The following is a 17,110-nucleotide window of genomic DNA, read 5'->3' on the forward strand; positions in this document are numbered from 1 at the left end:
GCTTGTTCTGACAGAATGCAGCCATGAGTTTACAGAGACTAGATGGAAATAATATAGGGATCTGTATATAATGTTTTTGAGTGACAACCTGGTTATTTAGTAGGTGACCATTACTTATCCGGAGACTTAGGCCTTGATCCCTTCATCTTAGCCCTCTTAATAAACAAGGATCTTCTTACACTTTGATCTACAATCACTCAGGCACTAATTCAATCTGGATTCTGAATCAGGAAGCCAGCATATGCTCTCAGGAGTAAATAAATACTACTAGAAAAGAGACGGAAGAACAAAAAAGCTTGAAACATATCCATTTGGAGGGTACTTTGATTAAATGGTAAGATGCCTAAAGACATTTTTTTTTTTTTTTTGTCTATTTCTTCCTCTTCATCCCTGCCTGGCGTCACATCACAGAGTTCTAAACATGGGATTGTTCCATTTTTTGTGGCAAGTTCTGCTCAGTTTTATTCCTGATCACTTCCCCGCTCCATCAGATAGCATTCAGAATCCAGCCACATGTGTGGACCCTGTTTCAAATCTTTCAGTCTTAATACCCCCAAAAAGCGTCCCTTGCTTTCTCCTCTTCTGAGCAACAGTGGGAGTGCATGATCTGTCTTGTGTAGCATTTCTCCCTTGAGTCTTTGTGAAGATGGTTTATCTGGTTCCAGCAGAGCAGGTTCTAATAGAGAGGAAGCTGAGGGCCAAACACACTTAGGCTTTAAAAGGCTGGGGCCATGTGGAAATGGCCTATATAACCACAGGAGGCTCTTCGGATTTGCCGGGCCTCGCCAGTAAATGACAGGCCAGTGAATTAGATGGAGGACAGCCTGTGAGGAGCAACTTCAACTGAGACAACATTATTCTCAGATAGTCACATAGTTAGACAGTTAATGTTTCAGACACAGATGAAACATTGACACAGATGCAGGAAAACTAGACAGTCCAATCTAGTCTGACAGAGTGATCTAACATTTTTGCACACCACAAGATTACATGCTCCATGATTAAAACAATGTAGAAATGTGCATCACTGATCAGTGAATCATAAGCTGTGTCTGGATGAGCGTGAGCTTTTACTACACTATGTGAACAATCTTTCTCCGTGTTTATTAAACTACGCAATGATTTTTTTTTTAATTTTTGACTAACCGCTTTTTGACTAAGCAGTCCTAACTGAGCCCTTAATCTTATAAATGTGGATCTATGTATTGACTGTTTTATCTGACAGACATATGGTTCCCTGTGCTTTCTATTCTTGAAAAATATATTTTCAGCAATACTGCCTTGCTACAGCACATAATTCTTGAACTAAATAGAATTACTGTCACAGTCATCTAACTTGGACCCAGGCAGTGAAATATGTGTCTGACATTTGTCCTGTGGCGCAGTGGTCAGATCCGCTGTTAGGCTTTTTTGTTTTCATATCATGCAGGGAAAAGAAACTTCGAGGCCCCGGCTCTGTACAGACCTCAGGAAAGCACAAACCCTGTAGGCCAAGATCACCTCTCTGTGGAGCGACCCCACAACACGTGAAGTGCACACACAGGCACATAAACTTGTACATTCAAGCACGTATGTACTGACACATTTTTCTCACATTTTCTCAACCACACACTCTTTCACATACACACACACACACACACACACACACACACAAATAATAAGCTAACCATGACACACAGGAAATCACCCAGAGATAGAGGAGAGGAAATTAGAAACACCCTCCCAGCATCCCCGGTGAAAACATTTGCAACTCTGGAGCAGAAAAATCTCAGTGGAGGGATCGGCAGCAAGCGGAAAACACATCCCTTTGTTTTTAAAAACCTGATACCTCTCCAAATGTAATCTTCCTGTGCCTGCACCAGACGGGACACTGTGTGGATGAACAGAAGGTCCACAGAGCACCACCCCCCCTCAAATCTCTCTGGATACCCCACCCACTATTAACCTTCTGCTCTCCCTTTATATCCTCCTGCATTTCCAGCTCTGTCCAAAAACACATTTGGAATAGCGGGTGTAATAGTATAAATAGTGTCTTCCCGTAAATTAAAATGATTAATGTGTGTATCTGAGGATGAGACTGTGCAGATGTGCATTGTGGTGCATGGATGTACACACATTAAGTTTGTTGCAACCTCAGAAAGCTGCTTTCTTCCCTGATGTCTATGAGAAAGGCATTTAAGCGTGATGCTTCCTGACAACAGATAGGCTAGGTCTCACCCACATGCCACCACAAGCAATAAGCTCGTGGCCTGGCACAGCAGCGCAGCCAGGCAGCCAGCCATCCCTGTGGCCCTACATTCCTCTCTCCTAACACTGCTTACAGAAGCTGACAAGCGCTGGAGGTCTCCCTGGCCGAGGTGGAAATCTGCAAAAATAAACGCTTTAGGTGACATGAAGGCTTTGTTTGTTTCTGCTGGCCCAGCTGTTTGTGTTAGCGCGGTGGGTTAATTGCGACTTTGATCGCTGCGTTTATTGATCCAACAGTGGCCTTAGGAGTGTGGCTGGCCTGGCCTGCCTGGCCTGCTCCCACCCCCCAATCTCAAACAATCACCTCTCAGCCACCCCAGCGTGCTGAGCCACTACAGATGGGGTCTAAGGGGTGGCCCGAGCCAAACTAGGGCTTAGGATGCACTTGAGGAGGGTGGTTGACCTCTCGGTTGAGTAGGGACAGGGACATATTAGGGAATAAAGAATTGCCGTAAGCCTGTTGTTGGGAATAGAGTGAACTGGACTGGAATGGGCTGAGCCATAGGCCATAGGTTAAGCAAAATGCATTGTATAGCTGAGAGCTTAGACAAAAGCCTCCCCATATACAGGACTAATGCTGATCAGGTTGGACTGTAGGTTGGTCAGGTGTATGAAATAGGCTTAGCTTGGTTTATCTACAGTAGTGGTGTGGGCAGACAATTTTGCTCTGGGCTAGATGAAGCCAGTGGAGGGGGCTATGATTATGTTATGCAGTATGTAACTCTTGGCCAAGTTGGATCAGACAGTGATGGACTGCAGATGAAAAGACCTTTTATTGGCTAACGTTGGCGCATTTTCACTACTATTGATTTATGCAGTGTGACCGAATCAAGTAGGCCAAACTGGGCTGTTCTGAACCTCAGCTGATCTGATTTGACCTGTGTTTGGCATGGCTTCCTCCTCTGTCCCAAGACAAAGGGTGGATGCATGTTCCAACATTTTAAACAGATTCACCTCCAAACAAGCCTTCCAAAACACATTCCTAGATCAGGGTAAATACCGTACATCATTTTTCCCTGATATTTCATCAACATCCCAATCTAGAAATTGAGGCTGCTAAGACAATTTTGTACTTGCATGCTGCAGTGTGTCAGAGTTTTTATCCTAATTAAAATCAGTTCCAGGTCTCTAGGCCTCTGTAGTTCAAGAGGTTACAAACACAAGAGAATCCTGTAAGCACTTTTCCAGTGAAGTCCGGTGAGAGGGTCAAATGTGTGTGTGTGTCTATAATGGCTGTGAGGTCATCAGTGTATTGACACAGCAGCAGATGATGGAATGGGATTCTGGCCACATGTACACTAGTGCACCCATGACACATACACACACACACACACACACACACACACGCCCGCGCACGCACACACACACACAGAGTGCTCTCACCCAGTAAACAGCTAATGACACATCCACCATCTACTGTTACAAGGAGTCTTGATTTAGATCAGACGATACCAGAGAGGATAAGTGTGTAATCGGAAGAGAATGTACATTCTTTCTCTCACTTGCTCCTTCTTATTCCCTCAGTACCTCCCCTGTATCTGTCTTTGTTCTTCCTTCTCTCCTTCCTTCCTTCCTTCAGATTTGTTCTGCATCTCAGTCTCTGTGTGGACATATTTGTGATGGCTCAGTGATAGAGAGACACATCGTGTTCTGCCCTCAGCATTAACCTCTGTGTGTGTGCACTGCAGTCATACAGTACTTAGCTTTCTATTAGATAACCAGGGACTGCGAGCTATAATAAAAGCGTGTTCCTTTTAAGATAAACACAGCATGCCATTCCTATCACGAAAAAAGGTATGCTATTATGCAGATTAATAATAGCTCAAATGTGTGTTGTAACTGCCAGTGTTGAAGTAATAAAAGCTTGCAATGTTTGAAAAAGAGTGAATGTTGAGGGATCTCTGAGTGAACGCACTAGGGAGTGTGTGTAAGGGTGACATATTAATTAAACTGCAGTTTTATTACATCTGTTTTATTATAATGGATGTTCTACTGAATTGTCCAAAATATACACTAAGTGTTTTTAACTGACATTTTATGGAAAAATATAAACCTACATACAGTAAATAAATACATAAACAAATCTGAGCTTTCAATTAGTAGCTTATAATATTTAAAGCTCGAGCTGGGGCTTTGCTTCATTTTCACTAAGGCTAATTGTAATAAATGTAAGTATGCACTTGTACCAGCATAGAACACCTAAAGTTTCAGCATCTACAAAGAATGTTTGTTATGATTTAGATGAGATATCAACCCTCAGGCTTTGTAACAAGACCGTCGTGTGTGCACAGTTTAAAAGGTTGTCAGTTTATTACCACAATGCTCAAAGAAACATTGTGTTTTAAGTGGCACACAATTAAAGCTGTAATTGCAAATCATTTGGAAATTGTGGGATCTGACAGACAGGGAGGATGAGGTGTTGAATGGAGGGATGATAGGATAGAAGGAGGGGGGCAGAGGATGAAGTAATGTGCCTGCAGAAAATGCTCCAGCCGGGGGTCAGATCCTGTTCATGGAAACCATCTGGCCAGCTCAATCTGAGCCACACCAAACATACAGTACACATGATCCTCCTTCTCTATCTCTCTCTCTCTCACTTTCCCCCTGCCTTAAAACTCACCTTCTGCCCATTTTTTCTCAGTCTTCCTCTTTTCCCAACCTCCCTCTCATTTCCATCACTTTACCTTTTCTACCCCACTGCTTTTTCTCCGCTTTTTCTCTCTCTCAAAAAAATATCCTACTCATTAATGCATGGCAGCTGCAGGGAGCAGTGTTACTTCATTTTTCCATGGCAACGGTCTCTCTGTTTCAGCAGATCCCATTTCAGTTTTGGTAGCAACGTGCTCCTTTGCCAGCGCTGAACACATTCATGTGTTAAATTGAAGGAATTATTGCAAAATTCCTGAAATAGAATCACCGTCCTGATCACTTGCAATTATTATCAGGGCACAGAGAGAACATGGGTGTCCTCGGGGAGAGCAGGGAGGAGAAGGGGAGATGACAGCACGAAAAGGGGTAAGGGTGAGAGGTGGGGGAAAGTGGGAAGGCAGGAAATAAGTGGTGGGGGGGGGGACGCAGGGGACTGAGAAGGACACAAGAGGTAAAAACAAGGGGGGGCAAAGTGAAGAGTTCCAGAGATATACTGTACTGTATGCGAGGAGTAACAAACAGTAATATGTTGGAGCAAGAGATGGGAGTGAGGCTGAGGGTCAGAACTCCACAGCTGAGGGCAAGTGGCCATTTCAAGATGTGCCAGGCCACTCTGGCCACGGCGACAATTGCAGCAGTGCCTTTCAGCCTTAATGTGAAGTGACTTCTAAAATAACACCACCTACACATATTATGGCCTTGCATGACCAAGAAACTTAGCTGCCTCATCAGGGGAAAACACACACACACACTCTGTCCTTCATTGTGTCCACAACATGGATGATCTGTGCTGTACGTAATGTCAAGGAGACTCCACCACCTTGGGCCTGAGGGGCTCAGTTTGGATGGTATAACCTTCTTACCTCACCATGCCTGTTGCAATGGTCTGACACAGACACTGGCTCTTTTCTCTCTTAGCCTCTAAGTCTTTCTTCTCCCTTTCTCAAGATTATCTCTTTCTCTATCTTTCCTAGAGCGTCTAAACTAATCAACTACTGTTTAAGAATGTGGGACCACATTCTTCCAAGCAGTGATTCACATAGCTATATGTATAAACTGAACTATTTCTCTTTGAGCCTGCCGGCTTGTCTGTTTTCAGCATTAGCTGCCCATCTGTCTTTATCATTGACAGTTTTTTTGAGGAGATTAAAGGAAGCTCTCTGATGACTTTGAATGGATTACGAATAATGTTTCGGCCATTTTCATTGCTGGGTAAAAATCGCCTATCATTCCTAGCGACGTAACAGGAGAAGGAGGTCTTTCATACAGAGAGAGATAGGAATGTGATGCATTCGAAGTCAAAGAGGAACCATGGATCAGAAACGTTTCTGGGGTTTGGTTCAAGTACTCAGCCACAGATAGAGCGTGACACTCATGGATTCAGATAATAATCTGTGCCCTAACCATGCATAACGGGACATCACCAGGAATCAATGCTAACTACAGTGTGCCTATCATTGAAAAAGACAAGTATGGTGTAAAGGGTGCTTTTAGAGCAGAAAGCTACAAATAGAAACAGTGCATGTTCTGCTTTTTCCAGCTGCTATTCTAGTTTTAGACTTTGAGTGGGATATGTGTCTAAGACATTACATAAGATATATTCAAGTATAGAGTCAGTGTAATGAATTGTACAGTGCAGTGGGACAGAACTGCTTGCACAGATTTTTTGTGGTTTCTTGAGGTAAGATAAGGGATGATGCAGCAAAGGGCATTAGACCTAGAACAATTTAAGTGTATGATCCAAATGTACGATACTAAAATGAAAATATATAGCATGTTTTATTCCCAGTAGTTTCTGCTATTTGTGAACTGCTGACGCAGGTGGAATAAATGACAACAGAGCTGCAAATGTAAACCAAATGTACTGTACATTTTCCATTCTGCATTATCACTATTTTCTTACCTAATTCCTATTAAAATGAGCCCAAAGTCTAGTGACTGCACAAGACCTCTACCTTGCCTCGTGTTGTGAATCCGTAGGAAAGCATTTATTTCATATCGACAAAGCATCATGACTGAATCTGAGACTAGAACTATGAGATTTTTAGAAACAGTTTATACAATCACCAGCTATCACGTGTCCCTATTCTGTTTAAACAGCTTTAAGTGGTCTCAGCAGCCGTAGAATAATAAATACGTTTGTAACTTTTTCTCCCCCAATCTCATTCCCCCACCTTCCCTCTATCCTTCTTGTTCCTCTCTCCTCTGTAAAAGATGGAAAGAAAGCCCCGAATGCCAAATTGGGCACATGTGCAGCAGAAGTGTGAGCCATTAGGTATTCTGTTTACACCACACTAAAATAAATGGAGTGGTTTAAGTTTGGGGATATCCAAGGCCTGGGGTACCAGCTGTTGGGTTGTTCGGTTTGGTCCGCTTCCACTCCCATGTCAACAGGACAGACTGTTTCCTAATTACTGCTGCAGTACGTGGTGTGGTCCCAGTCGCACAGCCGAAGGGGACAGAGGAAAGTGGAGGCAATGACGGGCTCAGCAAACTATTAGAGGGTTGAGTTAACTTTTGTGGAAGTACTGTAAACAGCTCAATGGGCTGACATGGGACCTGGGCTCTGGAGCATTATTTCAATTCACATGCGTCATGCTCTCTTTCATCTTTGACTGACATCAGTTTGTGTGGTCCTAGCAATGAGAATCAAAAGGGATTAAGAATGGTTGGTGGACTTCTGCATCATTGGTTATTGTTTACGTGCAAAAAAAAAGTTACCTATAAGCAATATTGCAATTAAAGATTGATTCAGCTGTTTACCTGTACTTTCTATTCTCTGCAACATATTATCTCTTTTGCCTGGAATAAACCTGTTAAGACCACACCTCTCTGCATCTGAGATGACCTGCCTGCATGTACAACAGTCCACCACTAAAAAGATATAAAACTATAATCCTGTTAAATAACGATCTCTGTAGTGACATGTGACATTAAAACCTTGTTTTAATGTGTGTGCTGACAGAGAAAACCAATAGTCAAAGAATACTTCCATGCCACAGTGATCTGTTGGACATTTAAGTAAGACAGGCATCCTGATCAGGTCTCTCATCATGAGAATATGATCTTAAATGGGATTTTTAACAGAGTTCTGATGTTTACTATCACCAACTCAAACCCAGGATATTTGAGTACCCAATAACTTTGCACTATAAAGCAGCTGTCATAAATGAACATAATCTAATGAACACACAGCGGAGTCCTGTCAAAGAGTTGTCAGTGCTTCCTGATGTACTTCAGATAGGGCTGGTTGTGATGTGGGCTCTGCTAACTGGTCCGGTCGAGATGCAGCAAGCAGCCACACAATGGGAGCACTTAACTATTCAGTTAGAAAGTTTAAGAGACAGACAGGGACAGCCAGCCAGCAAGTCCAGCAGAAAGTCAGCCTTGCCTCAAAGGGACATGTGACGCTACATATCCATCTGTATGTAAAAGAGGCTAATGAGCTAACAGCTAACAGAGGTCCCTGGAAGCCATATGGCCACAACCACAAAGAGAGCTAAGCTGGGCTGGGCTGTGCTGAGCTAAACCTCAGTTTACTGCAACAGATGAGAGAAAGGACAGCGAGAGGGGTCAATGGTTTCTAAAGTAGATTTGGGAAATGTGGTGCTGCTCCCGGACATCTGTGTACAGCCAATAAATGCAGGAAAAAGTCAAGTGAAAAAAGAATAAGGCAGTAGGGGTGTTGATGTTTAATGCTTGTGGTAAAGGCTGGTATATTCTGGGAGGTTAAGATATTCAGAGTTATTGATAGATATGAAGGTGGAGGATTTCAAAGAAGCTAATATCAATAATGTGAATTCAGTGTGTAGCTCAAAACATTTCAGCAGGGAGGACTCTCATTAATAGGGGGCTTGACACCCTGTCCTGGAGTATAAGGACACCTTCAGTGTTCACCATTCAAAATCAGTGGTACAAATGGCTACCTTGCATACCTGCTCCTATATGCAAGTACAACTATAAGAGTAGAGTATGGTTTGGTACCTGTAGAGTAAGGCGTTTAACAGCATCCCAGGCATGGGCAATTAGCTCCTTCATTCTCTCCTCTGAAGTTGTCCATGACTCCACTGCTGCGGTGTCGGGCATCACCTTCATCGGGATGGAAAGGGGACGTGATTCTGTGAAAGAGAGAAAGTGACAAATTCAAACGACACTGGATTCATACATCGTCATTGAATCGTATCCACACATCCTTTCCAGTAGTGTGCGTAGCAAGTATTAATGTGAATTTGATTTGTTTAAACTTTTGGTCTTGTGCTGTAATAACCTCTTTACCACAAAAGTAATGTAGCACCTTGTGAAATATTAATAAAATCAATATATGCTACATGAGAAAATGTACTGTCCTGTATTCATCCCTTATTTAACTCTCTCCACAGTTCACTGTTATTTTCATTTGCTGTACAGTATCATGTTATATGATGTTCAACTGACACTTCATTGAGGTGATGTAATGTTGGCACTCAGGTTTCTTGTCTCCTACAGAGGGAGAGGGAACTATGAGAACTGAGAGAATGTGCACACACAAACACAGAGTGTCCTAGACATGACATTTTCTAGTGCGCCTGCTGTGGTCCAGACGAAGGCCGATTGTCTGTGCTGACACTCATGGCAACAGCCAAGCACACAAATCACACGGCAACAACCCCTTCTATTAGCCTTTGCACTGACCTTATGAACCTGAAGGTCAAAAAACACCTTCAGTGGTCAATGGACAGGTAGAGTGTGAGAAAGAGACAGAGGAGAAACTGAGTTTAAGGTACAATACAGAAGCAGAAACAGAGAGAATGAGACAGACGTATACAGACAGAACACACATTCTACCAGGTTAGCACGAGGTCTGTGGATGTTAAAGCCATCAGGGCGTCAGAGGTGAGGGAAGGGGGGTCTCTCTGAAGACACATTAAGACATATTCCATGATTTAAAGGTCTGCCTTGCTCAGCAGCTCTATCCCACAGTTGTCATGAAAAAGCGGTGATGTCACGGCACCACCGTTCCTCCTCGGACACCATGCTCCCAAATATCACTAAAACAGCCAAACGTGTTGGCATGGCAACAGGAGTGAGTTGCCGAGGCAACGGACGAAAGGCTAGTTAGTTATCCTGGTTTGTGGTTGCTGTGGCAACTTCCCTAAACCGTGTGGGTGGGAGCGTACGTGTGTGTGTGTGTGTGTGTGTGTGTGTGTGTGTGTGTGTGTGTGTGTGCGCACGTGGCTGTATGGCTGAGTGACTAAGGTCACAGGTGCATGCATGTAAAGTTTGTGTGTGTTATGTGGAAGAAAGGAGACTGAAGGCAGTGATCATCATGTCTAGACTCTCCTACAGTATTTTCTCACACTCAGCATCCAGGTGCTTCTGGCACTTGGGGACCATGAAATGGATTGTATTTGTCATGATGTCGACAATCAGTGTTGCATCATTATGTAATAGGAACAGTACTTTGACCACACCGTACATTTTGTATATTTGTCAACCCATATTTTCCAATCTACCTTCTCCCTCACTCTTATTCTTCAGTCACATTGTTTCTGTGAGCCTTGTGCACAACCCATTCAAGTGTCCTTATACTTTACTAAATATCCACAGTCACAGATGGCAAAAATTGACTATGACAGGACAGATTGTGTTTCATGGGACTGTCTTTCATTGAGTAATGTGCAGAGAGTGCTGCATAAACCGCTGTGATATCATTGGGTTGTCAATAGCGTTTTGTTGTAGAGGGCTGTGTGTGTGTTAGAATATTCCTGTCACACTGCATTAGAGAGCTGTTTCCTGTTCAGCTCTGCAGGGGATCCATATAGACATGACAGAGTTCTGTGGCTGCTGCTCTCTGTCATGTGGCTCAGCTGTCTAGACCAGGGAGACTTTACCCCAGGGACTGCCCATGCTCTGTGTGTATACGTTTGTGTGTGTGTGTGTGTGTGTGTGTGTGTGTGCGTGCATTTATTTGTAAAGTAGGTTGTTAAAATATAATGTGTCTGCATTTTTCCGCATCTTTATGTTTGTGCATTTATCAAAGTCTGCACCCATGTGGACAACAATGTCTGTGCACACACACATTTTTGAAGCATGTGTGTGAATATGGGTGTGTATGATTTAAAGTCCATTGGTGGTTACCGCTGGCAATACCACAGTCTCAGTACATACGTCAGTGTCCTGGTTATCCTCCCCCATACCCGGAATACATCCTAGCCCAACCAAACAGTGCCTTACCACATCGGAAAATACAAGGCAAACATATACTGTACACACACTGCCCTGAAAACACACAACCAAAAAGCACTAGAACAGACCCCAAAATGAGTTCACACCCTCACCAATCATCATTGATGAAATCTTAAAGTAAACAGAGACCACCCTTCTGAGCTTCAGAAACATCAATCCTGGTCACACACACTTGTACTATGTCCCTCTGGTTTACCAAAATAATCCATTACACACCATGAGTGTGTTAGCATGAGGGTGGAGTGGCCCCTGCATGACTAGAGGAGGGAGATTACTTGGCTGTGTCTGTGTGCCTTCAAAATTACCTCTGTAATTCCTTTTTAAATGCATTCTTACAAATATGACAGATAATGTGAGTACATATGCTGTGTGCAACCTGAGGTATGCATTCACATAAACCTGTGTGACTAATTTCATAATACACAATATGCAGTGAGCAATAATACATGTGTACATATGGGCACACACACGCCTTAGCACAGCATGAAAACAGGCCAAACAGAGAAAGACATAGGCAGGTAGAGCAATAACCATTAAATTCTGTTGAAACACCTTGACCTACCATACCTTTTCACCTCAAATCTGCAATACTGCCTTCAGAATTTTAATCTGAGTCATTGTTCTAGAAGAACCCATCACTCTTCTTAAGATTATTACTTTTTGGCCAGGCCTCAAAGCTGGTACTGGCTGTAGTTTTAATCTAAAAACTATGGCCCTAATCCTTTAGACCTTAAGGCTAACCTTGACCTGAAAGGAAAGAATTTTGATCATTTATTTTTTAAGTCTTTTTTGACTTTTGGGGGTGGGCCAGACTGTGAAAGTCCTTCCCCAGAGAAAGTCTGTTAGGCCAATCAAAAAGTGTGTTAAAGTACAGCATAGGCAGTAACAATGCAAGGCCAGTCTGCATACAGCTCTCCGCTTTGTTTTAAATACCATTCCAGGACTCTGTTTGTTAATCCTGGGGTCATTATTTGGAATGAAACTGCCATATCTTGTTATAGTGACTTGGCGCCCGCCACTTCTGAAGGGAGGGGATTGAGAGAGAGCGAGGCAGGCAGGGACAGAGAATGAGAAAGACAGAGAGAACACAAGAGGTCTAAATTCAAATGAAAGAGAAATATGACAGGAGCGCCCAAAGCTCTTAAACCTGCCCAGGCCTAACAAGTCCTGAGAGTCTTCTTAGAGCAGGGTTATTCCCCTTGACTCGTGCCATCTCAGCCAATGTCCTCATTTTCACCCTCTGTTAGGCCATTAGGCTAAAATCTTACCGGCCAAACTCTGACCATACACCCTTCCCCTTCTCTATTCCTCATTTGTTTTGTTCTCACTCTCTCCCACCACTCCCTCTGGTCTTTCTTTCTTACTGTTCAGCTAGTGTGTAGAGCTGCCAGCCCAATCCCCTATAAACATTCTAGTGTCCTGATGGTGATTATCCATCCTCTTTAACAGCTCCATCACATCTCCCAGCAAGTGAAAGGCCCGGGTCTTTGAAGCCCAAAGCCTGAGCATGTGTCAAGTGATCAGAGAAAACGCAGAGACCAGAGCCCCATTACAACACGCTGACTTTAAGGCGAGAAGCAAATCAGTGTTGCCTCATTTCATGATGTACAACACAACACCACCGCAGCGGAGTAACATAGCTGTAAAATGTGTGAGGGCGTGTGGTGTGGCGAGTGTAAATCGCACATCATACAAATGTGCGTTCCACATTCAAAATCGAACATACGCATGTGCACGGACGGACACACACACACACACACACACACACACACACACACACACACACAAACAATTCACTCTGATACACCCAGAGACACACAACACTAACATCATAACAGTGCCAGTAAACTCTCCACTACAGATTTAAGAGTCTTCAAAACAACAATGGCATAAAGTACCCATATGTCCTTCCTGAGTGGTTGAGCAATTCAACTATAAAAGCAGCCTCATTGAGGGATCTCGGCATTTCTCCATGCCGCCTGCTATCTTTCTGGTATGTTCCCTATTACAAATGGTTTACAGTGAGTTGAAGTGTTGTATATTCTGTTACAGCTGCGTGCAGGGGCAGTAATGGGGCTCTTTAATAAACCTGCACGCCTATTTGTTTTGGATGCAAGTTGGTGTTTATTTAAATATTTATGTGATTCCATTTGTTACGGCACTATTGAAACCACTACGAAAAAAGTGATGTTGTGGCCAGGCTGACTGGAATGGGTGAGGAATGAGGGTGGGGGGGAGATGGGGGTGGGTGGTTGTTTGAAGAGTTTTATCTTACCCATTTATTTTTTGCTACTTCTCTACACACACTGCATTCATTTGCACTCTGCATGATCTTTCTTTCTGCCAGTTGTGCTTTAGGAAGTCCCCTAACCAGTAAAGGTACAGTAATTTGTGGAGGGAAGATGTTTCGATTCAGGCATATGGAGAGACTCTGATGTTACTGGCAAGGAAGAAAGCGAGGAGATCACACACATTTCTCAATGCAGTCGTCATCACTTTCATCATCATTACCATCAGAGTTCAGAGTACACAGCATCGCTATCCAATCCACACAATATTCAGTAAAGATACTTATCTAAATGAGAGGAGAGCTTCTGCCAGCCAGACCATGACACAACACGTAAAGAACGAAAACAAGAAGACATGTCTTCTCACTGTGACACCAAGTCTCTTTGAAACGTCCGCTGTGGAATCATCTGAACCCACTTTCCAATCCCTTCCTGTTCCCCTGTCCTCTGAACTAACCCCCCCCCTCAGCCTGAGCACTAATCTACGCTATGTCGGATGAACCACAACTCAACCCCAACTTCCCTCTCTGCTCCTCTCACTTCAACCTCAAAACCCACAGCCAACATCCACAAGGCCTAATACCCTTATCATTCATGAAAGCAGAAAAGGGATACACAAGGACAAATTTATCCCCTATAGACTGTTCTGTCTGTCCTGGAGTCAATGAGAGGTTTGTATGGGCTCATCAGTGTGGAAAGGCCAAAATCATTTGAATCAAGCGAGTCCCCTACAGACTACAACCATTCTTCTTGGGGGGGGCCTCCTATCTCATTATTCCTCCTTTTTCTTGTTTTCTTTCCCCACTCCAACCATCATTACCTTGATAAATTATTGACTTTACCAGAAAAATTAAACTATATAAACTCCACAATGAAAATATTATCCCCTTCTGAAAAGTGCACAGCAGCCAATAAAAACCTGCCTGACTTCCATCAGGCTACTTGGGCTTGGATTATAGTTATGTATGACTGTGTAGTTCTGCCTGAAGTCCTCTCCTCACTTCACTCTTTTATATGTGTATATGCATGTATATATGGTCTCTCAACCATGAAAACTGGACTTTCTTTCCTGTTCCCAACCTCACATTTTTTTTGCTGACGCACTAAGGTTGAGATCACTGAAAAGCCATCAGTACAGGAAAGAGTTTGAGAGCAGTACTGCCCTGACCACCACCAGATATTGTCTACTACTGTAACTTGCAGATTAACAGTATGGACAATGCAAATGTTTCCATTTCTCTCTTTTTGGTTCTCCCGGTAAACAGGAAAATTACATCTAATCCCATCATCCAGACCACTAGCAGACAGGAACAAAGACAACAGTTCTTGTTCCAACCTTTAGGAAACACAGCCAGATCAGAGGATAGGTTTCTCAGCAAAAGAAGTATGTTCTCAGAGCGCCAACGGCTAATTTTAGGATTGAAAAGGAAAGCCAGTGAGATCATTACTCTGGTAGATGTTAGAGAACAATGAGAAGCTCGGGACTTGCGAGGCTCTCGAACAGAAACATGGTACTGCTGCCAACAAGAACATTCATTAGGGACAAATAAAGAAAATACTTAGAGGCTAGTTTTATGTGAACCAATTTGTGGTGTAATTGTGTGGGCAGACAGAAATCGACCTCAAACTGAGGAGAAACGACTTGTTTTCAAAGTCTTCGCTCCACGGCCTTTCTTGTAAAGGATAATCAGACAAAAACAACCGTTAACACTTCTGTGATGATGTTACCAAGCAACATTCAAACAAACCTGTGATGTGAGTAAAATGGTCAGTCTTGTGTTTTGTTTTTAAAAATGAAATCAAAAACCTCTATCGACCATCTACCAGAATATTTAGTCAGACCATATAACTTTGACCAGTAAGAAAAAGCCTGATGAACTGACCAGGAGTATTAGCTATGCTAAATGCCAGCCAGAGTCATAGAGCTATTAAGAGAGAACTCTGAGAGGAAACTTTTAAGACCCACTGTAACCGTCAGTCTCTGCACACAAACTGTCTCAACACTGCTTTTGTACAATATATGATGATGTGTAATAATATGAAATTGAAACGTAAGAAATGTCATTCCTCATGTGATGGAAAGCCAGTCTTACTTGCAGACCTGTGTGTGTTTAGTAACATATCTATAATATCTTTTACCATGTGCTATGTTCTCAGTAAAAGTCTCTGTCATCCACTGGAACTGGCCTCAATCCAATTCAGCAAATGCTGGTTCTGAAAATCAGTGGTGTCTTGTAACATGTACCCTGTATATTTAACATGTGCAATGACCAAAACCAGAGAGGAAGAGCAGCAGAGTGAAATATTTTGTTGCCAAATGGAGTTGAGTGGATATGGGTTCTGAGATTTGAGCTGGGCAGCCCCACAGCTCCAGTATGATATCACCTTGCCCTCAGTGCTTTCTGGGGAAATGATCTGCAGTGAACTGGTTCTGTGTGTCTCCGTACATTTGCCTACACATTAACAGGCACCTTCCAAAAGCCTGCAGGAAAGTCCCCCTTGATTAGTACGAAACTGTAGCTAGGCTGAATGTGGTAACAAAACAACATAACACTCTCTTTACATCATAAAAGTGCCAGGCATGTGTTCAAATGGCCAATTGGAAGCAGGGACATCTAGCTAGTACAATTGTTCTGAGGAGGCTTTGAACTGCTAAAAACTCTGAAAATGATTTTCTCCCAGTGGATTATGATTTATTCTGTTAATTCCCTGAGGTGATTTCTGTGGGGAAATCAATAGCTCCAGTGGAAAAATATGATAATCAATAGGCACAGAAAAAGACTGCTCTCGCCAATTTATAACAAGGCTGAACAAAACACCACTCTATATCAATATTCCATACATCCAGCACATCAGGCCATTTAATCTTGTAATAGTATGTCAAACAACCTCTCTGGATATGTAACCTGTTAATTTATTTTTTCTAATCGACCACTTTATCATGGTATGTTACTATATCACATAAAGCAGCAGTGGACTGTTTCTAAGGGTTCCTTTTAAAGAATGAATATGTGCCTTGTTTTTAGTATGTTTCAATAAGGGAGTAACAGCGGTATTGAAGCAGTTGAAACTACTATTCAGAGGGTAGAAATGTTGCAACCTCTTCCACTCCTGACCCCCTACCATAGACCCATTTTTGGGGGAGGACAGGGAATATTTAGGGGGAGATAGCAGGTCAACAGTACATGCCACATAGAAGTGATATACATCATTTGAAAGCTGGGAACCTGACAATTAATTTGAAATGCAGCTCAGCACTATGTGTCAAGTTTTTTTAGTAATAAAACTGTAATAAACAGTGTGTTTTGGTTAGGCGCCTATTCAGAGAGTGTATACAGGCTTAGAACATTATGGAAGTATATGATGGTTATTCCCTTGCTTTATTGTGTCTCATAAGTTGTTCCAGCAATTTTTGGGTTAATACCATTTGTTACACAGATTTATTTTAAAAATTAACAATTTTTGACCACTCGAGAATTGATAAAAATGGTCAAAAATCCCTCCAAATACCACATTAAGACACCAAAACCTTGCCTTAGGGAACACCATAGAACAATTCATGACCCTGATGAAGACTATGTGTTGGTCTGCTTGATTGCCTATGCTCAAAGAATAAATTCACTATATTATTTCACCTGAAGACAGAGTGCGTTTGTTTTTTTGTCTGCACCATTTAAGGACAAATATTGAGCAAGAATTGG

General features: G+C 42.6%; 1 protein-coding gene across 5 annotated transcripts in view; it reads right to left on the reverse strand.

Moving 5' to 3' along the window:
* LOC122986693 (vacuolar protein sorting-associated protein 13B-like) overlaps nucleotides 1–17,110 on the reverse strand; it is a 342,876-nt gene that overhangs the window by 172,317 nt on the left and 153,449 nt on the right. For all 5 annotated transcript variants that reach the window (XM_044358002.1, XM_044358001.1, XM_044358004.1 and 2 more), the window contains one exon: nucleotides 8,881–9,014. In XM_044358002.1, the coding sequence (XP_044213937.1) occupies nucleotides 8,881–9,014 (134 nt within the window). The remainder of the gene's footprint in view (nucleotides 1–8,880; nucleotides 9,015–17,110) is intronic.

This window comes from Thunnus albacares, chromosome 8, assembly GCF_914725855.1.
Source record: "Thunnus albacares chromosome 8, fThuAlb1.1, whole genome shotgun sequence".
Taxonomy (NCBI): domain Eukaryota; kingdom Metazoa; phylum Chordata; class Actinopteri; order Scombriformes; family Scombridae; genus Thunnus; species Thunnus albacares.